Source organism: Papio anubis, chromosome 18 (assembly GCF_008728515.1).
Source record: "Papio anubis isolate 15944 chromosome 18, Panubis1.0, whole genome shotgun sequence".
In the NCBI taxonomy this organism is placed as follows: Eukaryota; Metazoa; Chordata; class Mammalia; order Primates; family Cercopithecidae; genus Papio; species Papio anubis.
The window spans coordinates 4,877,344-4,904,396 of NC_044993.1; the positions used below are offsets into that span (position 1 = coordinate 4,877,344).

At 52.4% G+C, this 27,053-nt stretch overlaps 1 protein-coding gene across 1 annotated transcript; it reads left to right on the forward strand.

Annotated features, from left to right (window-relative positions):
• Window positions 1-1,368: 1,368 nt before the first annotated feature.
• On the forward strand, window positions 1,369-26,285 carry FAM92B (family with sequence similarity 92 member B). The gene is made up of 10 exons (XM_031658045.1): window positions 1,369-1,648; window positions 6,248-6,476; window positions 11,808-12,042; window positions 14,163-14,231; window positions 14,314-14,415; window positions 14,587-14,592; window positions 16,818-16,922; window positions 20,551-20,664; window positions 24,411-24,512; window positions 25,962-26,285. Exons 1-10 carry the CDS (start codon window positions 1,639-1,641, stop codon window positions 26,106-26,108), a joined length of 1,119 nt encoding a protein of 372 aa, XP_031513905.1. The 5' UTR covers window positions 1,369-1,638; the 3' UTR covers window positions 26,109-26,285.
• The last annotated feature ends 768 nt before the right edge of the window (window positions 26,286-27,053 follow it).

Below are 27,053 nucleotides of genomic sequence, written 5' to 3' on the forward strand. Positions count from 1 at the left end.
CTGTGGCAGTACCAGCCTGGCTCACTTTGCCGCGCAGCTGGCTTTCAGGGGCCCCTGGGCTGGGTGCCTTGGAGGTAGCATCCTATCAACAGATGCTTGTCACTGGCTTCCTGCTGGCTGATGAATGCCCTGGCAATTTTGTACTACAGAGGAAATAGGTCTCAAACTGTTGGCCAAAAAGTCCTCATGAAAACCCTTCCACCATCCCAAAGATGCCCAAGTACTAGGGAGGACTTGTTGACCCGCATGCGGCCTTCCACCATTGGAAATTTCACTTCTCCCATGCCTAAGGGTTCCTTTGCACCTCCCCACACTCCTAGATAGAGTGTCCTTTTAGCAAACACATGACTATTTTGTTCACTGACATGGCCCCAAAGCCTGTGAGATTGCTGGGCACAGAATGGGCGCTTAATACATATTCATTCAGTAACTGACCGAGCCCAGATACATATGCCCTAGTGAAATACTACCCAGCCACTAAAACGAGCTTGATCACTGTGCAGACATCAACATCCATCGAATCCGGAGGGTGGGGCACAAATTGCATGCTCTTCTTTTTTTCATTGTTCTATGTATTTGAAATATTTTTAAATAAAAAGGTAGAAAAATAACAAATATTGGCCGGGTGCAGTGGCTCATGCCTATAATCCCAGCACTTTGGGAGACCGAGGCAGGCAGATCATGAGATCAGGAGATGGAGACCATCCTGGCTAACAGGTGAAACTCCGCCTCTACTAAAAATACAAAAAATTAGCCGGGTGTGGCGGCAGGCGCCTGTAGTGCCAGCTACTTGGGACGCTGAGGCAGGAGAATGGCGTGAACCCGGGAGGCGGAGCTTGCAGTGAGCAGAGATTGCGCCACTGCACTCCAGCCTGGGAGACAGAGCGACACTCAATCTCGAAAAACAAAAAAAAAGAAGAAAAGAAAAATAACAACTATTATACTGGCACATGAGAATGCCTGTGATGTCAAAATTATGAAATCATATAAATTATTTCCTAAAAGGATTGTAGAGAAATGCATCCTCTGTTACCCACGGGTATCTCTGGATGTGGGATTATGCACTTTTCCTACTGTACTTTCTACCTGTGTTTCCAGATTTACTACATAATTAGGGAGGGAAAGGCTGGGCGCGGTGGCTCATGCCTGTAATCCCTGCACTTTGGGAGGCCAAGGTGGGCAGATCACCTGAGCTCAGGAGTTGGAGGTCAGCCTCGGCAACATGGTGAAACCCTGTCTCTGCTAAAAATACAAAAATTAGCCGGGCGTGGTAGCACATGCCTGTAATCCCAGCTACTTGGGAGGCTGAGACAGGAGAATAGCTTGAACCCGGAAGGTGGAGATTATAGTGAGCCGAGATCGTGCCACTGCACTCCAGCCTGGGCAACAGAACAAGACTCCATCTGAAAAAAGAAAATAATAATAATTAGGGGGAAAAACAGCTTTGTAAAAAATGCAACTTCAGGCTTACTTTCCCCACCATCCTTCCCTTTATCTCCTGTCCTGGGGAGCTGCAAATTGCTTCTAAATTGCCTTCTCTTTGCTTAGGAGGGGAACAGCTTTTTTCCTGTCTCATGGAAATGTTTGTGCCGCCAGGAGTCCAGCAGAAGAGAGACAGGAAAGGAACACAGCCCCTGCATGGTCCCAGGTATGGGGCGTTTCGTGGGGAGCTCCACGCTGGGAACAGAGGCCTTTCCCTGTTGCTCAGAAGGCTGCATGGAGGCCAGGGGTGCAAGGTGTTCTGGGATGTGGGATGGGGCTTCAGGGTGTCAGGGCTGGGAGGGCACTAGGCATCACTAGGCCCCACTCTCTCATTATGCAAATAAGAAAATGAGACCAGGCGCGGTGGCTTACTCTTGTAATCCCAGCACTTTGGGAGACTGAGGTGGGCAGATGGCTTGGACTCAAGAGTTCGAGACCAGCCTGGGCAACAGCGCAAAACCCTGTCTCTACCAAAAATACAAAAAATTAGCTGGGTGTGGTGGTGCGTGCCTGTGGGCTCAGCTACTTGGAAGGCTGAGGTGGGAGGATCGCTTGAACCCAGGAGGCAGAGGTTGTAGTGAGCCAAGATCACACCACTGCACTCCAGCTGGTTGACAGAGTGAGACCCTGTCTCAAAAACTAAAAAAAGAAGGCAAATGAGATTCAGAGAGACAAAATGACCTGCCCAGAGCCACACAGCACACCCGTGGCTAAGGTGGAATTTGATCCCATGACTCCTGAGCCCCCGCCCGGCCCCCACCAGGTTCCATTCACTTTTCTCCAGGGCTTCCACCCCCAGCCTTTCTGTTTCATAAACCCACATGGCAGCGATGCCAGCCACTTCCTGTGTCACCAGGTTTTGACATCATCACTGGGTTTTCCAAAGCGAAACATATTTTGGGTTTTTTGTTTATTTGTTTGCTTTGTGAGATGGAGTCTCGCGCTGTCACCCAGGCTGGAGTGCAATGGTGCGATCTCAGCTCACTGCAACCTCCACCTCCCAGGTTCAAGCGATTCTCCTGCCTCAGCTTCCCGAGTAGCTGGGATTACAGGCACCCACCACCACACCTGGCTAATCTTTGTATGTTCAGTAGAGATGGTGTTTCACTATGTTGGCCAGGCTAGTCTCAAACTCCTCTCAAACAACCTCAGGTGATTCGCCCGCCTTGGCCTCCCAAAGTGCTGGGATTACAGACGTAAGTCACCGTGCCCGGCCATTTTGGTTTATCTTTGTCTTTTTTTCTGCTCACTCGAAGAAATCTGAGCGCCCTTCCTAATTATTTGGTTGAGACTGGAGACACGCAGCAAGGCACACCAAAAACACGACAACAACCCCAGGGAACCTGCAGTCATTGCTGGCCTGGAGGAAGATGGGACACTAGGCCTGTTGCTGGGGCATGGTCAGCTCATGAGCCCGAAGGTCTCAGGAACAAGGGGCGTTGGCCAAGCTCCCCAGCCCCTGATTGTGGTCCCCTGCAGGAGTGGCTGAGGGAGTCTACACAAAGTGCTTTGCGGCTGGGGCTTTAGCAGCTATGAGTGCCAACAGAGTCCCTGAGGAAGTAAATGGCCATCAGCCCAGCCAGAGTGGAGTCCTGCAGCCTGGTCTACCCAGGACACAATCCCTGATTTGTACCTGAGCCTGCACCTGAGATTACATTTCCCAGCTTCCTTTGCAGCTAGGTGTGGTCATGTGACTAAGCTCTGACCAATGGGATGTGAGCACAAAGCAATGTGCATAGCTTCAGTAAAGAAAAGGGCATGGCCAGGCGCGGTGGCTCACACCTGTAATCCCAGCACTTTGGCAGGCCAAGGCGGGCAGATCACTTGAGGTCAGGAGTTCAAGACCAGTCTGGCCAACATGGTGAAACCCTGTCTCTACTAAAAATACAAAAATTAGCCAGGTGCGATAGTGCACGCCTGTAATCCCAGCTACTAGGGAGGCTAAGGCAGGAGAATTGCTTGAATCCAGGGGATAGAGGTTGCAGTAAGCCAAGATCGTGCCACTGTGCTTCAACCTGGGTGACAGAGTAAGACTCTGTCTCAAAAAACAACAACAAAAGAAAAGAAAAGAAAAGAATAAGAAAAGAAAAAAAGAAAGGGGCATGGCCTCCTTTGCCCCTCCCTTCTTCTTGCTGGCTAGATGGTAGATGCAATGGCTGGAGTTCCAGCAGCTATTTTGGACCATGAAGCAATTCCAGGAATAGAAATTGATAGAAGAGAAGGAGAGAGGAGAAGCCTGGGTCCCAAAATCATGGAGGCTCACAGACGTGAGAAATAAATTCCCATCTTTTTAAGGACATGATTATTTGGGTTTTTCTCTTACTTGCAGCCAATACTGTTCCTGTACTATCTTTTGGTTGGGGAGGGGTTGCAGTCATTTGCAGAGGGGTTATGAAGGGACCTGCTATGGCGAGGGGCTGGGACAAGTCCTGACGTGAAGTTGGTAATTATTTTGCATAACACTAACTGCTGACGGGCATGTGTGAAACCCTTAGTCCAGTACCCAGCACAGTTTAAGAATGTAATAAATGTTATTTTATTTATTTTTCTTTTTGAGACAGAGTCTTGCTCTGTCGCCCAGTTTGGAGTTCAGTGGCGCAATCTTGACTCACTGCAACCTCCGCCTCCTTAAAGTGATTCTCGTGCCTCAGCCACCCAAGTAGCCGGGACTAAAGTTGTGTGCCATCATGCCCAGCTAATTTTTGTGTTTTTAGTAGAGATGGGGTTTCACTATGTCGGCCAGGCTGGTCCACCCCAAATTCCAGGCGGTGGGCGGCCTCTGGGACTGACGCTCTGCAGATGGGTGGTGGAGAGGAGGCTGGGTTATGTCACGTGGGAAAAGGTGGCCTAGAAGCAACTAGGGAAGAGAGTCTTATAAAACACAGGCAGGGCCCAGGGGCACCTCTGAGCCATCCTGCCATGCATTCAGCCTGAATCAGTCCTTGAGGAAAAGGACACCGAGAGATGTTCCCCAAAACAACTGGTTCAGAGTCCCCAAAACATCAGTATTGCGCCTGCTAAAGGCAGCGGGTGGCTGTCCTGGGCCAGGAGACAATGGTTTGCTTGTTTGCTAAAACGGCGTTATTGAGACAACTGTAGAATCTGAATGAAGTCTGTAGATTAGGGAATAGAACATAAGAGAGTGAATTTTCCGACGTTGATACTCATACTGTGGTTATGTAAGAGACTGGTCTTGTTCTTAGGAAACACATATGAAATATTTGGGCAAAGGGGCTTCAGGTCTGCAACCGCTCTCAAGTGGTTCAGAAAGTAAAATACACGTGGAGGGGGGCAGCAGAGAGAATGATGAAACAAACGTGGTAACATTTCAAAACCGGGGAATCTGGGTGAAGGAGTTCTTCTATTATTGCTGCACAACTGGAATTATTTCAAAATAAAATGTTACAAAAATTTAAAAAACCAAAATCAGTATCATGAATGAAAAAAGGCTGAGAGGCTGGGCGTGGTGGCTCATGCCTGTAATCCCAGCACTTTGGGAGGCCAAGGCGGGTGAATCACTTGAGGTCAGGAGTTTGAGACCAGCCTGCCCAACATGGAGAAACTCTGTCTCTACTAAAAATGCAAAAATTAGCCAAGCATGGTGGCGGGCGCCTGTAATCCCAGCCACTCGGGAGACTGAGGCAGGAGAATGGCTCGAACCCGGGAGGCAGAGGTTGCAGTGAGCTGAGATCACACCATTGCACTCTAGCCTGGGTGACAAGAACGAAACTCCGTCTCAAAACAAAGAAACAAACAAACAAACAAAATGCTGAGAACGGTTTCTGATTCCACGAGACTATGTAGACCCAGGTAGTCCTTGCAGACCCTCCTAGATTCGGGGAAAATTGGCTACCATGATGGCAGCGGCTGGATACAGCAAGTGAGCCTATGGACAGGGTCAGACGCCAGCATGGCCATGTGAATTTCCTGGGTGTGGAATCACAGGCGGACCTGCGGGACATGTCCTTGCTCTTTGGAGGTGCTCCCTAGATTTCATGATGTCTGTAACCATCTCCCATGTGGTTCCCCAAAAATACATTTATAGGGCTGGGTGCAGTGGCTTATACCTGTAATCCTAGCACTTTGGGAGGCTGAGGTGGGCAGATCACCTGAGGTTGGGAGTTCCAGACCAGCCTGACAAAAAATGGTGAAATCCTGTCTCTACTAAAATACAAAAATTAGGTGGGCTGTGGTGGCGCGTGCCTGTAATCCCAGCCACTCAGGAGGCTGAGTAGGAGGAGAGTAGTAGCAGGAGAATCACTTGAATCCGGGAGGTGGAAGTTGCAATGAACTGAGATGGTGCTGCTGTACTTCAGACTATGCAACAGAGGGAGATCCTGTCTCAAAAACGAAAACAAGAAAAATACAAAAACATTGGGGGGGGGGGGAGGTGGGCCCATGGGATCTAAATGGGGGTACACAGGGATTCATGCATCCCCCAACTTCGCCCCAGCCCCCATTTCTCAACTTTTCTTTCTCTGGCCACTAGATGTCTCTGTGTTGTCCAACCAGGCAGTGGTTTTCTTTTTCTTTTCTTCTTTCTTTTTAGTAGAGACGGGGATCTCACTATGTTGTCCAGGCTGGTCTCGAACTCCTGACCTCAAGTGATCCACCCACCTCGGCCTCCCAAAGTGTTGGGATTACAGGTGTGAGTCACCATACCCAACCTTCATTTTTAAAAAGTGCTTAAAGTTTCCAGGATGGCGAATTGAGACCTTTGCCCTTCTTCTCTGACCCTCCTCTCTCTCTCCTACCCTGTGTTAAGGTGGCCTTTTCTCAACTGAACTTCTTCTCTGGTTTCCCGGGGGACCGCCCAGCCCACTTGACCTCTGCGGCAAGGAATTTTCCACCAGATGGGTCTCTGCTGCCCTCCCGTGGCCATCAGCAGTAGCACAGACCAGGCCAACTGGAGCGCAGACACCTGACATGGCTTTTGTGGTCTCTCCTGTCCTAGAAGAGCTGGGGTCTGCAAAGACACAGAACCAATCGGAAAGGTATTTACTTAAGGGATTGGCTCACATGACACAAAGAAGACCCTCCAGGAGTCTGGCGCATGAAGGAGTTAATTCACCAAGGGAATAATCCAAAACTCTCTCCAGGACCTGGCTGTTCAGTTGGGAAGTTAAGACACACCCCTTAAAGGGGCCGGGCGCAGTGGCTCGTGCCTATAATCCCAGCACTGGGAGTCCGGGCACAGTGGCTCATGCCTCTAATCCCAGCACTGGGAGGCCGAGGCGGGCGGATCACCTGAGATCAGGAGTTTGAGACCGCCTGGGCAACATGGTGAAACCCCTTCTCTACTAAAAATACAAAATTTAGCTGGGCATGGTGCAGCTTAAATCCCAGCTGCTTGGGAGGCTGAGGCAGGAGAATCGCTTGAACCTTGGAGGCAGAGGTTGCAATGAGCTGAGATCTTGCCATTGCACTCCAGCCTGGGCGACAAGAGCAAAACTCTGTCTCAAAAAACAAGCAAACAAACAAATAAAACCACAGCCCTTAGGACAGACACCCACAATTCCAGCAGAGCAGAGCATTCATGTGAGATGGATATGGGGGGAGGCGACGGGGTGGAGGAGTGTGTTGGAGGAGGAGGGGTGAGGGCAGGGGTGAGGTCAGGGTGCTCCGGAGAGACCCTGTGGGGTAGACCATGGGACGGTTTGTTCTCTTTGGACCCTGTGTGAGTGTCCTGGTGGCCCCCATAGCAAAATTACCCCAAACTGGGGGCTTAAAATGACAGAAGCTTCCTCTCTTGCAGTTCTGGGACCAGAGGCCGAAATCAAGGTTCTAGGGAGGCTATACTCCCTCCGGAGGCTCCAGGGCTCTCTCCAGCCCCTGGCACCTCTCTGTGCTCCTGGCTCACACTGTGCCACTCCTGTCCCTGCCCCTTGGCCGCATGCCCATCTCCCCTGGGTGTGCTTCCATCTCCTCTTCTCATGAGGACTCCAGTGGTGGGATTGCGGCCCACCTTCCTCCGGTGTGACCCAGCTGATCACATCTGCAACGACCCTGTTTCCAAATAAGGCCACACTCTGAGGTCCCCAGGAAGACATACATTTGGGGAGACATTATTCCACCCAGCACAGCCCCCAAGAGTGAAGGAAGCAGAGAGCAGGAGAGTGACTGGACTGGGGCCCAGTGATGGCTGCATGGCACAAAGGGGACACGGGATCCCCCCACCCCACAGCCTGGCACAGAAAGGAAGGAACCACGCTGACCATGGAACCCCAGGGGGCTACTTAGAGACGTCCCACGGGAGGTTGGAGGGGTTCATGCCCCAGACGGAGAATGGGGACCCAGCAGGGACAGAGCTTGGGTGGTCCATGCATTGTTCAGGGCCTCTGGGGAACACAGGGCAGGGCATCTGCGAAGGACTATTGGAGAGAGTGTGATGATGAGATCACTGGAGAAGCGTGAGGAGGGGCCAGTCAGCTGGCACAGCCCCGTGGGCACCTGGGGATGGGTCAGAGAGGGAAGCCGCCATCAGCCTGGACCTGTGCACTGGGAATTTCAACGAGTTCTGGGTCCTGGCCCCAACCTCTTTGTCTGTCCCTTCACCTCCATGTCAGGGACTTACTTCTTCTAATTAAGTACTGTCATGATCCCATTCTGCAGGGGAGGGGACTGAAGCCCAGAGAGGTCAGGAGACTTGCCCAAGGTCACACAGCAGAGCGGGGTCTGGGATTTGAACCTGTGTTTAGCTGACCGTAAAGTCCTTGCTTTTATATATGTTTAAAAACAACAACAACAACAACAACAACAAAAACCCTTTCCATTTCCATAATGAAAACCTCCAAACATACCAAGTAACAGAACAGCAGAGCAAGGCCTGGGCCGCTTCCTTCGCCCGCCTCCCACCCTCGTTCCTTACTGTCCTGATGTTTATGTTTCTTTCCTGAAGGTGAAGTGTCTATACATTGAGACACAGTAATCATACAATTAGTAGAATGTATTGGACTTGAGCTAGTCAATTTGACATGTGCGTTTATATTTTCTTTCTGTGGTATCTTAATTGTCTTACTTTACTAACTGAGCAGATAGTGCTTTTTTTTTCTGAGACAGAGTCTTGCTGTGTCGCCCAGGCTGGAGTGCAGTGGCATGACGTCAGCTCACTGCAAGCTCTACCTCCTGGATTCACGCCATTCTCCTGCCTCAGCCTCCCGAGTAGCTGGGACTATAGGCACCCACCACCATGCCTGGCTAATTTTTTGTATTTTTAGTAGAGACGGGGTTTCACTGTGGTCTCGATTTCCTGACCTCGTGATCCGCCCGCCTCAGCCTCCCAAAGTGCTGGGATTACAGGCGTGAGCCACTGCGCCCGGCCCTATAGTGCTTTTATAATAAGGGAAAAAACAATGCAATTCTAATAAAAACATGAAAGCCACTCCTTTGAGCTGGTTCCTTGCCCCACCCTGGGGAGCCTCAAGTTTACCCTGTGCATCTGCACCCCCCACCTGAGCCTAGACCCCGGGAAGGCCAGTGGCGGGCTTGGGGCACGCAGCCTCCCTGAAGGGAGGGAGGAACCCAGTGGGCAGGACCCACACACGTGGCTGTGCGCAGGCCTAAGCCCCCTAAATCTCTCCCTGCTACCTTCTTGGGAGCCCCAAGCACTAGCCCAGTTCCACAAGAGCCTCCATCTTCAAAGGGAGAGTGTGGGCCTCTGTGGGATGCCCTCTTCTCTGAGTAGCCCCTGAGCCAACGCGAGGCTGGGGAGGCCAGCCTCAGGGAGGCATTGCCCGGGCAACCAGCTCCTCCTAGGGCCTGCTGTGGGCGGCCCTGTCACCTGGCAACCCGGTGGCAGCGTCCCTGGAGCCCAGGCCACACAGCTGCACCCAGCCCTGCCCAGCTCCTCCCAGGCCTGCAGGACCCCTGGGGCCCTGTCCTTATTCCCCACCACTAGGACAGCCAAAGCTCTGGTCACAATGAACATCGTCTTCTCCAGGTGAGTGGGCTGGCGCCAGCCTGGCTGCGAGGAAGGTGGAAGTGGGGTTTTGAGGCCCAGTGCACCAAGAAAGATGAGGGCAGCAGGACCTGCTGCTTGGGGTGGGGGTGGGGGGTAAGGGGAGCCCTCCCTCCCACACCGCCTCCGCCTCCATCCAGCTCAGGGAAGACAGGGCTTGGAACTACAGAAGCTTCCAGAATCTGGCCTCCTTCTGCTTCTCCAGAATCACTGCCTGTGGATCTGGGGTAGCCAAATTCATCCCCTTTCCTTTCTCGCCTCCACCTGGAAAACCCCCATCCCACCTCAACCCCAACCAGGCCTCCCCCTTCCCTGGAGGCCCAGCCCACGCCACCCCGGCCACGCCGCCCCAGCCCACGCTGCCCCGGCCCACGCCACCCCGGCCCACGCCGCCCCAGCCCATGCCATCCCTGCTCTCACAACCTGCCTGCCCTGCCCCCCTCATTTCCATGCCTGGTTCCTCTGAGGTTTGAATTCCAGGCAACCTTTCAAGCACCCAATGTGTTTTTATCTTTTATTTTTATTTTTTTGAGATGGAGTCTCACTCTGTAGCCTAAGGTAGAGTGCAGTGGTGCAGTCTCAATCTTGGCTCACTGCAACCTCCACCCACTGGGCTCAAGCGATTCTCATGCCTCAGCCTCCCAAGTAGCTGGGACCACAGGTGTGCTGCCACACCCGGCTAAGTTTTTGTATTTTAGTACAGATGGGGTTTCACCACGTTGCCGAGGGTGGTCTTGAACTCCTGAGCTCAGGCAAACTGCACCCCACAGCCTCCCAAAGAGCTGGGATGACAGGCGTGAGCCACCGTGCCTGGCCCTGATGTGTTTTGAAAACACAGCTTCTCAGGCACACTCCCAGGGATTCTGGTGCACACGCCTGGGGTGGGGGCCTGGGAGCCCCAGTGTCTGACTTCTGTCCCCTGTGCTGCTGAATCATGGCTCTCTGAGGATCCTACCTGCAAGAACAGAGGCTGTGTCTGGCTGTGTGACCTGCAGCAAGATGCTTCACCTCTCTGGGCCTCAGTTCACTCCATTTTCATATGGTGATACCAGCAGTGCCTTGCTTACAGGGCAATGCACGTGGAGTGTTTTGCGGCGAGGGTGGCGAGAGAGTGAGGGTCTGTCTGGACAGAGGGCTGCTCCTCAGGGCGTTTCTCACATCAGGGATTTGATGAGAGGATTGCACGGGGGACTTTGGTCAGAGGGAGAGAGGCAGGGACAGTGACACGCTGGGGATGAGGGGAAGGAGAAGGCGTGAGGAAGCCCGGGAGGGAGGCAGAGGCTGGGCGTCCGTGGCTGTCTTAGAAGCCTGAATGCGGCAGGTCAGTCATCGTGCACCTGCTGCGGGGAGGTGCCGGACCGGGAGCATTTAAAGGTGAGTCAGGGCCGGGTGTGGTGGCTCATGCCTGTCATCCCAGCACTTTGGGAGGCCAAGGCAGGAGAATCACCTGAGGTCAGGAGTTTGAGACCAGCCTGGCCAACATGGTGAAACCCTGTCTCTACTAAAAATACAAAAATTAGCCAGGCATGGTCGTGGGTGCCTATAATCCCAGCTACTCGGGAGGCTGAGGCAGGAGAATTACTTGAACCCAGAAGGCAGAGGTTGCAGTGAGCCAAGATCATACCACTGCACTCCAGCCTGGGTGACACAGCAAGACTCTGTCTCAAAAAAAAGAATTTTGACAGCCTACGGGGAAAGACAGCACAGGGGAATTTCAGAGGGAAGAGGCCTCTGCAGCCAGGGATTGTGGCGTAGAGTAACCCTTCCAGGAAGATAAAGCACCTTTAGCATCCCAGGGAGGAAAAAAGCCAGCTTTGCAGCCAAACCCACGTTTATATTCCTGCCCACTACTGACCCGCCCAGGCAGATACCCCTCATCAGCCTCAACAGCCCTGATACTGCCACCTTGAGTGACAGCCTGTGGCATGTGTGTGCCACACCGGAGGCCGGCTGATGGCAGCTCCTTTTTTTTTTTTTTTGAGACGGAGACTCATTCTGTCACCCAGGCCGGAGTGCAGTGGCGAGATCTCAGCTCACTGCAAGCTCTGCCTCCTGGGTTCACGCCATTCTCCTGCCTTAGCCTCCCAAGTAGCTGGTACTACAGGTGCCCGCGACCACGCCCGGCTAATTTTTTTATTTTTTATTTTTTATTTTTAGTAGAGACGGGGTTTCACCATGTTAGCCAGGATAGTCTCGATCTCCTTACTGCGTGATCCGCCCGCCTCTGCCTCCCAAAGTGCTGGGATTACAGGCGTGAGCCACTGCGCCCGGCCAGCAGCTCCTATTTTTATAACCATTGTCTCCTCCTGGCATGCCCGGGGCCCTGCATCACTGCCCAGAATGGTTGCTTAGGTCCCCTCTTCCGCAGGGACAGCCAGGTGAGGGGGATGGACAATACCATGGCCAACACCGAGAAGTACTTCGGGCAGTTCTGCTCACTGCTGGCCGCCTACACGCGCAAGACGGCCCGGCTGCGGGACAAGGCAGACCAGCTGGTCAAGCAGCTCATCGACTTTGCCAACTCCGAGAACCCCGAGCTGCGGGCCACCATGAGGGGCTTCGCCGAGGACCTGGCCAAAGTGCAGGATTACCGGCAGGCCCAGGTGAGTGCTGCCGGCCTGGGTCTGGGATGCTGAGGGACACCCGGGCTCCAATGCCAAGGTCAGGCCTGAGGGCTGCAGGAGCCCTGCTGTGGCCACAGCCAATGGGTGTGTCCCCAGAGACATCCACCGAGGGTGGACATTTACACCCTTTCCAGGGTCACGCCTCTGCCTGCAGGACTGAGAGCCCAGGAGGCTTTGCTGAGTCGGATGAAGGGCCAACAAAGCAAGGAAACCCAGGAAGCCAGCCCTGGAGGCTCCATGAACCCCTGAATGAGACACATCCAGGGCCTATGAGGGCCTCGAGAAGGAACAGAAATCCTGGTGGGGAGTCAGGGGCAAGGAGGCTGCAGGGTGTTTAGGAAATAATTAAAAATAGAAATTCCTGCCAGCCCAGAAAAATCCTCACCATGAATTGTAGAAAAGAATCAAAAAGGGCCAGGTGCAGTGGCTCACACCTGTAATCCCAGCACTCTGGGAGGCCTAGGTGGACAGATTGCCTGAGCCCAGGAGTTCAAGATCAGCCTGGGCAACATAGCAAGACCCCATCTCTTAAAAAATAAAAATAAAAAAATGAGCACCTGTGGTCCCAGCTACTCAGAAGGCTGAGATAGGAGGATCATTTGAGCCTGGAAGGTCGAGGCTAGAGCCATGATTGTGCCTCTGCACTCCAGCCTGGGAGACAGTGCGAGACTTTGACTTACAAAAATACCAAAAAACAAAGATTTAAATCAGATGGCAACGCATGTCATGGGCAACCCAAGAAAGATTGTGCAGACGGAAAAGGCACTGTCTTCTCCAGGCAGCCAGACACAGCCCACGGTGCCCATGTTCTCAAGACAGATGACGATAATCCCCCAGTAAGAGGCCTTGACAACCCCATTTCTCACCAATACATCCTAATTTCACCTGGTAATGGGGTGACCACCTGTGCTAGCTGATTATCTTTATTTTATTTAAAACATTTTTTAAGAGGCAGGGTTTTGCCATGTGGCCCAGGCTGGTCTTGAACTCCTGGGTTCAAGCCAACCTCTCACCTCGGCCTCCCAAAGTGCTGGGATTACACATGTGAGCCACCATGCCTGGCCTTGTTAATTACCTTTAACCAAAGGAAAAATAAAACTTCTCACGGCTCTGTGACAAGCAGGTGGCAGAGCTCGGAGCCAGGCGTCTACGCTAAATTCCCACAGAGGTTGGAGGAAGACCAGGACACCAGGAGGCAGGGCGCTGTATTCCTTGATGTTTACACGTTCAGAGATGGCTCCCGGCCCTCACAAAAACATTCCCGATTGTAAAACGGGCAAGAGGCTGCTTTAGTTTTTTGTTGTTTTTTGTTTTTTGAGATGGAGTCTCACTCTATTGCCCAGGCTGGAATGAAGTGCCGTGATCTCGGCTCACTGAAACCTCCGGCCTTGCAGGTTCAAGGGATTCTCCTGCCTCAGCCTCCCAAGTAGCTGGGACTACAGGCGTGCACCACCACGCCCAGCTACTTTTTTGTATTTTTAGTGGAGATGGGGTTTCACCAAGTTGGCCAGGCTGGTCTTGAGCTCCTGACCTCAGGTGATCTGCCCACCTCGGCCTCCCAAAGTGCTGGGATTACAGGCATGAGCCACCGTGCCCAGCCCTGCTGTGACCTCAATAAAAGTCTTGTCCCCAAAGCGAGGCTCAATTTTCTCATCTGCAAGGTGGGTTTGTCATCGCCACCCTGTATGGCAGTTGGGAGACGGGGCCAGGGCTGTCGTGTAGAGGGACTGAGCACACACCAGGGGCCTGTCCTGGCCTCCCCAGTAATGACACTCCCTGAGTTCTGGGCCAGGCACCATCTTCCTACTGTCCTGAAACCCTGGTGGGTGCACCCATGACCTCATTTGACAGGTGAAGAAATGAGGCTTCGAGAGATCGAATTCGTTGCTGGAGCCCTCAGGAGGCAGAGCCGGGCCCTGAGCCCAGGCTCGGTGCCTCCAATACACTGGGAAAAGGGAGGGCACCTCGGGCTCCCCCTCCCCCCACACAGCTCTGGACACGCGGCTCCTTGGTGCAGGCTGCACTTTATATGCCCAGGCTGGAGGCAGGCAGCACCCTGTGCCCTTCACTCAGATCCCCTGGTGTCCCCGCTCCCCCAGGTCGAGAGGCTGGAGACCAAGGTGGTCAACCCCCTGAAGCTCTACGGGGCACAGATCAAGCAGACGCGGGTGAGCTGGGGCACCTTGGCGTGGGTGGCGTCCCCGTCCTGCCCTGTGGGATCCCAGGAAACAGCCTGCTCCTTTTCTGCAGGCTGAGATCAAGAAATTCAAACGTGTCCAAAATCGTGAGATCAAACAACTGGAAAAGCTGGAGAAACTGAGGCAGAAGTCACCCTGGGATCGGCAAATGATCGCACCCTTCCCTGGAAATGGGGCTGGGGCTGCCGGGCCAGGGTGTCCACTCACACTGATGTCCTCTGGGGTTTTCTTTGCCTGGGCCCGCTGGGCAGGGGCTGGGAAGCGGGCGGACCACCTCAACGGGGCTGCCTGGGCTTAACTCGGTTCCTTAACACATGTTTTTCAGTCCCAGGTGAGTGTCACATGCCTGTCTGGGGCAGGCAGAATCACATGTAGGAAATATACGACCTCACAAAACGGCCAGGTAGGCTTTACCTGGGCAGAAGCAGGTGTGTGCAGGACCTTGCGCTCAGGATGGGAAAGCCAAAGGTACCGGTAAAAACGGGCTCTGGGAGTCTGGAGACCTGGGCTCTGTCCCATCATTGACACCATCCAACAAGTCACTCCCTCCACGGGCCACGGCTTCCCCGCCAGTTACTTGTTTAATGCTCATATCAGGTGCGCACTACTAGCCTCATCCCTGTTGTCTGTAGGAGGAAACCAGGGCTCACAGAGATGCAACTACGGGAGCTCATGGGGCACAGCAGGTAGAGGGGAGCCTGCACACTCTCTGTCGCGCTGTCCTGTCCCGTGGGAAAGATGCAGGGGACGGGAGGTAGGGTGAGAGCTGGAGGAGGGTTAGTCACCTCCGCTGTATGTGTAACTGATTTGTGACTGTGTGACCTCATCCAAAGAGTGCCCCCACTTCTTTTTGAGAGACAGAGTCTCGCGCTGTTGCCCAGGCTGGAGTGCAAGTGGCAGAGTCTCGGCTCACTGCAACCTCCGCCTCCAGGGTTCAAGCAGTTCTCCCCCCTCAGCCTCCCCAGTAGCTGGGATTACAGGCGCCCACCACTGTGCCCGGCTAATTTTTATATTTTTAGTAGAGACAGGGTTTTGCCATGTTGACCAGACTGGTCTTGAACTCCTGACCTCAGGCGATCCACCTGCCTCAGCCTTCCAAAGTGCTGGGATTACAGGCCCAGCCACAAAGAGTGTCCCTTAATGGAGCCAGGTCAGTGGTCCTCACCTGGGGGCATTTCACTATCTGGGGATGTTTCTGGCTCACGATTGGAGAGCTCTGCTAGAACGTGTTAAGTTTGTCCCACTGTGGTTAAAAATGGCCACAGACTCACCGTTCAGGAGGTTAGAGGTCCATCGTGGGCCCACTGGGCTAAATCAAGGTGTGGAAAGGGCTGGGTTCCTTCTGGAAGTTCCAAGCAGAGTCTGTGCCCTCGCCTTTTCCAGCTTCCAGAGGCCACACACATCCTTTGGCTTGTGGCCCCTCCCCTGTCTTCAAGCTGGCAGCCTGCACCTTCCCTCTGTAGTCACGTCTCTCCTCTGACTCTCCTGCCTGCCTCCCTCTTCTGCCTGTAAGGACCCTTGTGATTGCACTGGGTGTAGCGGATAATCCAGGATATTCTCCCATGGCAAGGATGGCTGATTAGCAACCTTCATTCCACCTGCTACCCTCACTCCCTTTTGCCTTGGAAGGGGCGTATTGGCAGGTGCCAGGGATTAGGATGTAGCCATCTTTGGGGGCCGTTATCCCACCTACCACCTGGCATCCAGTGGGGAGAGGCCAGGGATGCTGCTAAACCTCCCACAGTGTCCCGGACACTAGTGCCAAGTGTGGGGAGTCCTGACCTACACGAATGGGGGCCACAGCCCTGCCCAAGCACCTCCGGGTTCTATCCTGGCTCCTGCCTGGGTCACCCACCGTCTCTGCAACCCATTTGTTTGAGTGACAACAGCTTTGCCCTTCTGTCCTGGGGGCTTCCTAGATGCGAGCCCCCAGCTGTCTCGGGCATTTCACAAACATGAAGGTGGCATTAAGTCCCCATTTTAAAGAGGAATTTGAAGCTGAAAAAAGTGACTTGTCCAAGGTCATGCAGGCAGTTAAGTTGCAAATTTGAAATGCACCTCCAAGGTGTTCAACTCTAAAAGCTAGCTTCTTCATGTCTGGGCTTGGCGTGGAGTAGGCGTCTATAGATGTTGATCAAAAGAACAAAGGAGTTAATTAACTAAACGTGTTCCTCATGCAGAAGTTAATTATCAATGAATGTGGAGCACCTGTCATAAGGGTTCAGCAGGTGCCACTGTTTAAGTTTTACAACAGCCCTGCTAAGCAAGTCTCATTACTGTCCTCTGTTTACAAGCAAGGAAATTGAGGCTCAGAGAGGGTAAGTGACTTGCCTGAGGTCACACAGCTAGCAAGCAGGTGTGTCTCACTCCAGTGACTGCTCCTTCAGCTAGGGTCCTACTCAGCCATTCCTTTGATGACCAAATTAGCAAGAGATGTCCCTTGAGGCAGGAGAGCTGACCTGAGAGAAGGGTTTAGAGACAGAGTGATTCAGAAAGGTGTCTAAAGGCCAGAAGCACCCCCATGACACTTTCTACTCCTTGTGTCCCTGGGGCCAGGCGGAGACCAGAGTGCAGAGGGCCGCCATGGACTCCAGCCGCACCACCCTCCAGCTGGAGGAGACAGTGGATGCCTTCCAGAGGCAGAAGCTGAAGGACCTGCAGGTGAAGGTGGTTGGCCGGGATGGGAGGCGCCCTGGGCTGCCTGGTGTGTGTGTGCACGCACGTGTGTGCATGTGTCTATGTGCATGCATCAGTATGAGTGTGTGTGTGCGGGTCTGTGTACATGTGTGAGCATGGGCAAGTGTGAGTGAGCTTATGCTCACACAGGCTCGCGGCACAGTTAATCCTGGCCACAGGGCATCAGAGGCTGGTGCTCAAGGCAGCTGTCCCAGTGCAGCTGGAAGCCACTGGGTGGCCCTAGGTCCAGCTCCTAGCCGGGAAGAGTTTGTCTCCCTCCACACACACTCTCCACTTCCTCTCCACACAGATTGCTGTAACCTCTTTTTCTCCTCACAGCTCCAAACCCCCTCCCTGAACAAGCCACATTGAGGCCCAGCAGCTGGGTGTGGGTGCCTTCCTCCTGCCACCCAGATCCCCACCCCAGTGCCACAGAGCGCCGGGCCCAGAGCCCCAGCTCTTACAAGAGGAGCTCAGAGAGGTGGGACTGGCTGATCACAGAGATCCCTTCCCCAGCTCTCGAGCCCACTCTAGTCCATTCTCCAAAGGTGCACGCCGCCTGGGGACTTTTTTTTTTTTTAGATGGAGTCTCACTTGGTTGCCCAGGCCGGAGTGCAGTGGTACGATTTCCACTTACTGCAACCTCCGCCTCCCGGGTTCAAGTGATTCTCCTGCCTCAGCCTCCCGAGCAGCTGGGATTACAGGCATGTACCACCACGCCCGGCTAATTTTTGTATTTTTAGTAGGGATGGGGGGGTTGGTCTCACCATGTTGGCCAGGCTGGTCTCGAATCCCTGACCTCAAGTGATCCACCTGCCTTGGCCTCCTAAAGTGCTGGGATTACAGGTGTGACCCATTGCGCCTACCCCAGGGATCTCTTTTTTTTTTTTTTTTTTTTTTTTTTTTGAGACGGAGTCTCGCTCTGTCGCCCAGGCTGGAGTGCAGTGGCCGGATCTCAGCTCACTGCAAGCCCCACCTCCTGGGTTCACGCCATTCTCCCGCCTCAGCCTCCCGAGTAGCTGGGACCACAGGCGCCCGCCACCTCACCCGGCTAATTTTTTGTATTTTTTTAGTAGAGACGGGGTTTCACCGTGTTAGCCAGCATGGTCTCGATCTCCTGACCTCGTGATCCGCCCATCTCGGCCTCCCAAAGTGCTGGGATTACAGGCTTGAGCCACCGCGCCCGGCCCAGGGATCTCTTAAAAGTCAGGTCCAATTCATCATCCCTGGGCTGAGCACCCTCTGGTGGCTCCCCTTGTTCTAAGGACTGGAACCAAAATCCCTTCAAGGCTCCTAAAGCCCTGACCCAGCCCTGCAGCCTCATCCTGCCCGTGACACTCCAAGCTCCAGTGCACAGAGCCCACTCCTACCCGAGGCCTTTGCAGGGCTGTGCCTTGATCTGCACCCAGCTGGTGCCTCCTCCTCCTTTGGCTTCAACCTCATTCTTTGGGGAAACTCACCCAGACCCCAGACTGGTCAGGCCCCTTGTTTAAACACCCTACTCTGCTTCCGCAGGGCTGCCATCCCAGTTGCAATGGTTAATTGTGTATTCAATTCACACGTTACTTTAACAAGTGTGGAATGCACACCTGCTATGTGCCAGGTGCTGTGCCTGATGCTGGGGACATCATGCCCAACAAACAAGGTCCCTGAGCTGACGGAGTTGACACCGTTGGGGTGGGAGGAGATGGACGGCTCGTGTGGCCGGTGATATGCTGTGTGCCGTCCATCACGTTCGTCACATTGTGGAGCAGAGAAGCCTGTGAGGTCGCTGTGTAACACACTGCATGTCGGTGCCACAGGACAGGCCCCCTGCCAGTCCCAGCCACCAGGGTCCAGGGCCTGGTACCTAGTGGGTATTCAGTAAATGCTTGTGGAATGAATGAATGAGTGAACGCCTACATGAACGCATGCACAAGGGAATGAAGTGTCAGTGATTAGTGCTCACGCTGTCTACGTGGCGAGGAGGACCTGAAACTGTCGGCAGACATTATTCAGCACCTGATGTGTTTGGGGCTGGGTGGACGGCACCAGGGAGCATGGACCACACGGTTCTGCAGGTCAGGGGCCAACAGAAGCACAGTTTAAACGTGGGCATGCTTTCAAGTTCTGGGATTAAATTTGTAAGAAATGTGAATCCAAACCATGCCTTGAAAGCCCTTCACATTTCAAAAGAGATAAAACAAGAACTTGAGCTAATCATCACCACCTGTCTTAGCCCATCCAGCCTGCGCCAACACAACACTTTAAGCTGGGTGATTTATAAACAACAGAAGTTTCTTTCTCACCGTGTTGGAGCCTGGGGAGTCCAAGACCGAGGCTCCAGCAGATTCAGCATCCAAGGAGGGCCTGTTCCCCACGGCTGGTGCCTTCTATGCATCCGCATGTGGCAGAAGGGGCAGAAAAGCTCCCTCCAGTCTTTTTTACAAGGGCACTAATCTCATTCATGAAAGTGGAGCCCTTCTGTGGATCATGAGGAGTTCGAGACCAGCCTGGTCAACATGGTGAAAGCCCATCTCTACTAAAAATACAAAAATTAGCTGGGTGTGGTGGCACACATCTGTAATCCCAGCTACTCAGGAGGCTGAGGCAGGAGAATCGCTTGAACCTGGGAGGCAGGGATTGTAGTGAGCCGAGATCACACCACTGCACTCCAGCCTGGGCAACAGAGAGAGACTCCATCTCAAAAAAAAAAAAAAAAAAAGCCTCCTGTGAAAAGATCTTCAGGACCAATTGTTAGCAGGGGAAAAGGCAAGCTCAGAAGAGAGTGAAAAAGGGACAAGAGAAGAATATTGGCTTATCTAAGGAAACAAGGGGGGAACACACAAAAACTTCTGAACATGATCTCAGGAGGTGGAGGGAAAATGAAAAAGGGAACAGGATGGAGGATGTAGAGCAAGTCTCCTCAACTGACACTTTGGCATGGTTTATATTTATTTATTTACTTATTTACTTACTTACATATGTACTTAGTAGAGAGAGGGTTTTGCCATGTTGCCCAGGCTGGTCTTGAACTCCTGGGCTCAAGTGATCCTCCTAACTCCAACTCCCAAGTTACTGAGATTACAGGCATGAGCCACTGTGCCTGACCAATAGTTTTGATTTTTTTTTTTTTTTTTGGAGACGGAGTCTCGCTCTGTCGCCCAGGCTGGAGTGCAGTGGCCGGATCTCAGCTCACTGCAAGCTCCGCCTTCCGGGTTCACGCCATTCTCCTGCCTCAGCCTCCCAAGTAGCTGGGACTACAGGCGCCCGCCACCTCGCCCGGCTAGTTTTTTGTATTTTTAGTAGAGACGGGGTTTCACCGTGTTAGCCACGATGGTCTCGATCTCCTGACCTCGTGATCTGCCTGTCTCAGCCTCCCAAAGTGCTGGGATTACAGGCTTGAGCCACCGCGCCTGGCCAATAGTTTTGATTTTTGAAGCACGCAAATGTGTTCTCTCTCAAAGAAAAATAAATTTAAAATTACATGTCGAAACTTCCCACCTAGGGCCTGTCCCCACACGGACAGCTCCCCTCACCCCCATCCCATCTGCCTACATCCCAGGCTACCCTGGGCTCTCTTTCTCACCGTGATGCTTACATTCTTTGATTCTTTGGGTTTCTCTCCCCACAGACATTTTTTTCTAATTTTGTGACTATTGAGATGGTTTTCCATGCCAAAGCGTTGGAGGTGTATTCTAGTGCCTTCCAGACCCTGGAGAAGTATGACCTGGAGAGAGATCTACAGGTGGGTCACAGACACCCCATTTCCTATTTGGTGGAGTGGGGCAGAGTTTCGCTTTGGTTCTGTATTGATAGAAGCAGTTTTTGTTGGTAACGTTTCACAACTGTTTTTTTGGTTTTTTTTTTTCTTTTTTTCTTTTTGAGATGGAGTCTCGCTCTGTCGCCCAGGCTGGAGTGCAATGGGACAATCTTGGCTCACTGCAAGCTGTGCCTCCCAGGTTCACGCCATTCTCCTGCCTCAGCCTCCTGAGTCGCTGGGACTATAGGCGCCCACCACCACACCTGGCTAATTTTTTGTATTTTTAGGGGAGACAGGGTTTCACCATGTTAGCCAGGATGGTCTTGATCTCCTGACCTTGTGATCCACCCGCCTCAGCCTCCCAAAGTGTTGGGATTACAGGTGTGAGCCACTGTGCCTGGCCACATTTCATAACTTTTCTAACTTTGAAGACTCATTCTGATGAAGCATTGTCAATATCTGCACCTGGGTGCCAAACAGGACAATTTTTCGTAACACTGTTTGGAATATCAACATATTCATCATCATTGGGGTGTTTAAAAACAAATGGATCAGTGGGGTGTGGTGGTTCACGCCTGTAATCCCAGCACTTTGGGAGGCCAAGGCAGGCAGATCACCTGAGGTCAGGAGTTCAAGGCCAGGCTGGCCAACGTGGTGAAACCCTGTCTCTACTTATTGGGGGAACCAGCCCCCAGTATTTCAACATAGGTCCTTTCTATTTTCCCTAAGTGTCGGCCTGTCTGAGAAATAAAGAGAAAGAGTACAAAGAGAGGAATTTTACGGCTGGGCCTCCAGGGATGACATCACATATTGGTAGGTCCATGATGTCCCCTGAGCCACAAAACCAGCAGGTTTTTATTAAGGACTTTACAAGGGGAGGGGGTGTATGAACAGGGAGTAGGTCATAAAGATCACATGCTTTAAAGGGCAGTAAAGATCACAAGGCAAAGGGCAAAGCAAAGATCACAAGGCAAAGAGCAAAATTAGAATTATTGATGAGGGTCTATGTTTGGCTGTGCATGTATTGTCTTGATAAACATCTTAAACAACAGAAAACAGGGTTCGAGAGCAGAGAACCGGTCTGACCTCAAATTTACCAGGGTGGGATCTTTTCCCCACCCTAATAAGCCTGAGGGTACTACAGGAGATCAGGGCATATTTCAGTCCTTATCTCGATTGCGTAATACAGACACTCCCAGAGCGGCCGTTTATAGACCTCCCCCCAGGAATGCATTCCTTCCCCAGGGTATTAATTATTAATATTCCTTGCTGGGAAAAGAATTCAGTGATATCTCTCCTACTTGCACGTCCGTGTATAGGCTCTCTGCAAGAAGGAAAATATGGCTCTATTCTGCCCGACCCTGCAGGCAGTCAGACCTTTGGTTGTCTTCCCTTGTTCCCTAAAATTGCTGTTATTCTGTTCATTTTCAAGGTGCGCTGATTTCACATTGTTCAAACACACATGTTTTACAATCAATTTGTACAATCGTGGTACTGAGGTGACATACATTCTCAGTTTATGAAGATAACAGGATTAAGAGATTAAAGTAAAGACAGGCATAAGAAATTTTAAGAGTATTAATTTTGGGAACTGATAAATGTCCATGAAATCTTCACAATTTATGTTCAGGGATCGCAGTAAAGACAGGTGTAAGAAATTATAAAAGTATTAATTTTGGGAACTGATAGATGTCCATGAAATCTTAACAATTTATGTTCCTCTGCCATGGCTTCAGCTGGTCCCTCTCTTTGGGGTTCCTGACTTCCCACAACATCTACTAAAATACAAAATTAGCTGGGCATGGTGGTGAGCACCTGCAATCTCAGTTACTCAGGAGGCTGAGGCAGGAGAATCGCTTGGACCCGGGAGGTGGAGGTTGCAGTGAGCTGAGATCATGCCACTGCACTACAGCCTGGGCAACAGCGCGAGACTCCATCTCAAAAAAAAGAAAAAAAAGAAAAAAAAAAGAAAAACTGTGAATGGATTAACAACAACAAAAAACCTTTCCTGGCTGATGCTTGGTGTAGTTTTGAAATAGAAAGAAGTGCTATTTATCCCCATCTGATCAGTTATAATCTAGAATGAGCTGTTTGCATTATCTGTGACATCCTTCTGTAAGTCTAGTATTGTAAAGCAACAATCACTTCTCATGATTCTCGTCTGTGGTTCTAGGGGTTGATGGGGCTTACCTGGGCGGTTCTCAGGTGGGGCCTTCATGTGGTTGCCGTTGGTCAGGGGCTGGGGCTGTCTTTTCTTAGCTTTCCTCCCTCATGTCTAGAAGAAGGTGGCTGTCATCTGAGCACAGGACAGGCCATGTGATTTGCAGGGCCCACTGCAAAATGAAAATGTGGGGCCCTTCCTTCAACAATTACTAAGATCTTCAGGACAGCAGCATCAGAGCGCTAAGCCAAGCACAGGGTCCTTCTGGGCGTGGAGCCCTGGGCAACTGCATGAGCCACATCCCACAAAGCCTGCCCTCCCTGGGTCTTCCTCAGGATCTGCGGCCACAGTGCCTGCCCACAGCTTTTCCATGGGGCCTGGGCTTCCTCACAGCAGCTGGTTCCAAGAGGGAGTGTCCTGAGACACGAGTGGAAACTCGATCACTTTTTTTTTTTTTTTTTTTTTTTTTGAGACGGAGTCTGTCTCTGTCGCCCAGGCTGGAGTGCAGCGGCCGGATCTCAGCTCACTGCAAGCTCCACCTCCTGGGTTTACGCCATTCTCCTGCCTCAGCCTCCCAAGTAGCTGGGACTACAGGCGCCTGCCGCCTCGCCCGGCTAGTTTTTTGTATTTTTTAGTAGAGACGGGGTTTCACCATGTTAGCCAGGATGGTTTCAATCTCCTGACCTTGTGATCCACCCGTCTCAGCCTCCCAAAGTGCTGGGATTATAGGCTTGAGCCATCGCGCCTGGCCTTTTTTTTTTTTTGAGATGGAGTCTCCCTCTGTCACCCAGGCTGGAGTGCAGTGGCGCAATCTCGGTTCACTGCAATCTCCACCTCCCGGTTTCAAGCCATTCTCCTGCCTCAGCCTCCCGACTAGCTGGGACTACAGGCGCCTGCCACCATGTCCAGCTAATTGTTTGTATTTTTAGTAAAGATGGAGTTTCACTGTGTTAGCCAAGATGGTCTTGATCTCCTGACCTCGTGATCCACCTGCCTCGGCCTCCCAAAGTGCTGGGATTACAGGCGTGAGCCACCACGTCCAGCACTTGATCACCTTTTATGACCTAACCTCAGCAGTAACCCAGTGTGTCCTTGCCATATTCTATTTGTTAGAAGTGAATCTCTGAGGCTGCCTGTATTCAAGGGGAGAGGAATTTGATTCCAGCTCCTGATGGGAGAAGCATCAGATCATCTGAGTTACCAATAAGCCTTAAAACTACCACGAGAGGCTTGATGCAGGTCGGAGGGGCTTCTCTCGCATTCACTCACTTAACAATATTCTTTTTAGGGGCAAAGGGGATCTCGAATCCAGCTGTTTTCCTGTGTGACGACGGTCATGTTACCTGGCCTCTCTGGGCCTCTCCCATCTGTAAAACGGGGTGATAATGCCCACTCACAGGGCTGCTGTAGATTATGTGGAATAAGAAACAGGAAGCTCCTGGAGAGGACTGTGGAGTTCCATGGGCGTTAGCTGTCTCGGGTCTTCTTATCCCACCGTCTTTCCATCCCACTCCCCTGACATGCTGTGTTTTCCCATTGGATCCAGTCCACCCTGGTCTCTCCCCGGCAGGATTTTAGAGCCAAGATGCAAGGAGTTTATGGGCATTACAATACTCAGCCGCTTGCCAACACCAACCCCTCTCCATCTGTTCTTCAGTCTCTCGCCAGCCAGGTGAGTGTGTGGGTGGGGGTTACACCTAAAATGACATACATGGCGTGGGAGGTCCTGTGGTAGTAATCCCAGGGATCAGAGGAGGGTGGCTGAGAACTCAAATTTGAAATGAGAGGCTGAGGAGGCAGGGGTGGTGGGAGCGTGGAGGGCTTCCTGAGGTCTGACCAGGACTTTGCCTTGAAGTAGAACAAAGGCAGGTGCGGGGACTCATGCCTGTAATCCCAGCACTTTAGGAGGCCAAGGCGGGCAGATCATTTGAGGTCAGGAGTTTGAGACCAGCCTGGCCAACATCGTGAAACCCCATCTCTACTAAAAAAAAAAAAAAAAAAAAAAACACACAAAAATTAACCGGGCTTGGTGGCGTATGCCTGTAATCCCAGCTACTTGGGAGACTGAGGCAGGAGAATCACTTGAACCCATGAGGCAGAGGTTGCAGAGAGCCGAGATCATACTATTGCACTCTAGCCCAGGTGATAGAGTGAGACTCTGTCTCAAAAAAAAAAAAAAAAAAAGAGTCAATGAAGCCACAACATGCAGTGTGGCAGCTCACACAGTCCCTGCCGTGGCTGCCACGGGTCCTGAGCACTCCCTGGAGGCACTCTGAGGTGTTGCCACTGGAGAAACAGAGGCCCCCCAGACAGGTCCACACCTCCATCCCAGCCCACGGGCCCACGGTTTCCAGAATCCAGGATTCCTCAGAGGTTAGGGAAGTGATTAGGTGCATACATTACACGTTACCTTACAGCCCCAGGAAGGCCTGCCGTCAGGAGCACTTATATTTCCACAGGGAACTCTGCAGGTCCAGCTGTGTAGGGCAAATGAAGACCCTGAACATCCTCATGCCAATCATGGCAGGTTTAGTCTCCATGACTGGGGGTTGAGGGGGCAGTCAGCTCACTGTGTGTGTGGGCAGGGTGGGTATCTCATGCTTCCAGGACATTCTCTCTAACGATGGTAGGGTAAGTGCAATCCCAAGCTGTTTAAAATAATCCCAGACTGCCTGGAGGCTTTGTCCATATTTTCTTATTCTTTTTTCTTTGTCTTTGTTGGATTGGGTTAATTCGAAGACCTTGTCTTCAAGCTCTGAATTTCCTTCTTCTACTTGTTCAATTCTATTGCTGAGACTTCCCAGAGCATTTTGCATTTCTGTAAGTGTGCCCAGTGTTTCCTGAAGTTTTGGTTGGTTTTCTTTATGCTATTTCTTGGTCCAAGCCCACTGCTCCTGGCGGTGGGACCTCGGGGAAGTCTCCTGGCCTCTCTGTGCCTTGGAGTCCTCGCCTGCAGAGTGGCTCAGAACAGTGACCTCTGTGTGGGGCTGCGCTGAGTATCAGATGAGCAGATCCATACGAAGCACGGAAAACCCGGCCTGTTGCGCAATGAACACTCGAGACTTGTTGCTGCCATTATTATTACTGATGTTGCTGTCGTTTTATTATTACTATTATTTAGAGTGCTCAGAGCACGATACGGAGCCCAAGAAAAGAAGGGGAGGAGAGTGAGGACGACTCCATGGAGGAGGCCCCTGTGGAGGATCTCAGGGCCCTGGGGCAGAGACGCAATGCTAGAGAACCGCCCACAACAGTCAGAAGAACTTAGCTGGCCTGGGATCCTCAGGTGGGCTCTGCTGTGTGCCCTCAGGCAAGCCACATGTCCCCTGAGCCTCAGTTTCCTCATCTGTACAATAGGGCCAATATCACTCACCTCACAGGTTGCTCTGGGGGATCGCTGTGCCTGGCACATAGTAGGTGTTCAATAAATGCCCTGTGACTCTCAGCTGGATCCTGGCGCGCTCGTCCTGCCTTTAGTCCGGGGGCTCAGGTGGGGTGTGCTTGCCCCTGTGTTCATGTTGCAAGCACAGTGGATTCCTTTCCTGGGCTGCCTAGACAAGCACCCCTGCCCGGGCAGCTCAAACCACAGAAAATTACTCTCCTGTGTTCTGGAACCCAGAAATCTGACAACAAGGTGTCAGCAGGGCTACTTCTTTCTGGAGGCTCAGCACCCATCCCAGGCCCCCTCCAGCTTCCAGTGGCTCCTGTCCTTGGCGCGCCTGGGCTTGCAGCCGCAGCCCCAGCCCCTGCCTTCCTCTTCAGGTGGTGTTCTCCCCGTGTGCACTTAAGCCTGTGTCCAAACCTCCCCTTCCTATAAGGACGCCCATCATCAGAGACCCCCCTCACTCCAGGATGGCCTCATCTTGCCTAATTATATCAGCAACGACCCATTTCCAAATAAGGTCACATTCGGAAGTATGGGGGCGGGAAGGACTTCAACATAGACCTTCGGGGACAAAATTCAGCCCACAACACATGGACGTGATGTGCAGGGATGCTCTTGGGACCAAGATTGCCACAGAAGTCCACAGCGGTCAGAGCGGGATGGAGGTGTAGGGAGGGTTGGGGTGTGTGGACTAGGGGGCTGTCTGCTGGGACCGCTGGTGCACAGCCGGGGAGCAAATCCCCTTGACCGTGTCCGAGGGCAGCTGAGGTGAGCTCACTCCTCCCAGCCTGGCACAACTTGGTGACAGTGAGGCTTGGTGGAGATGTC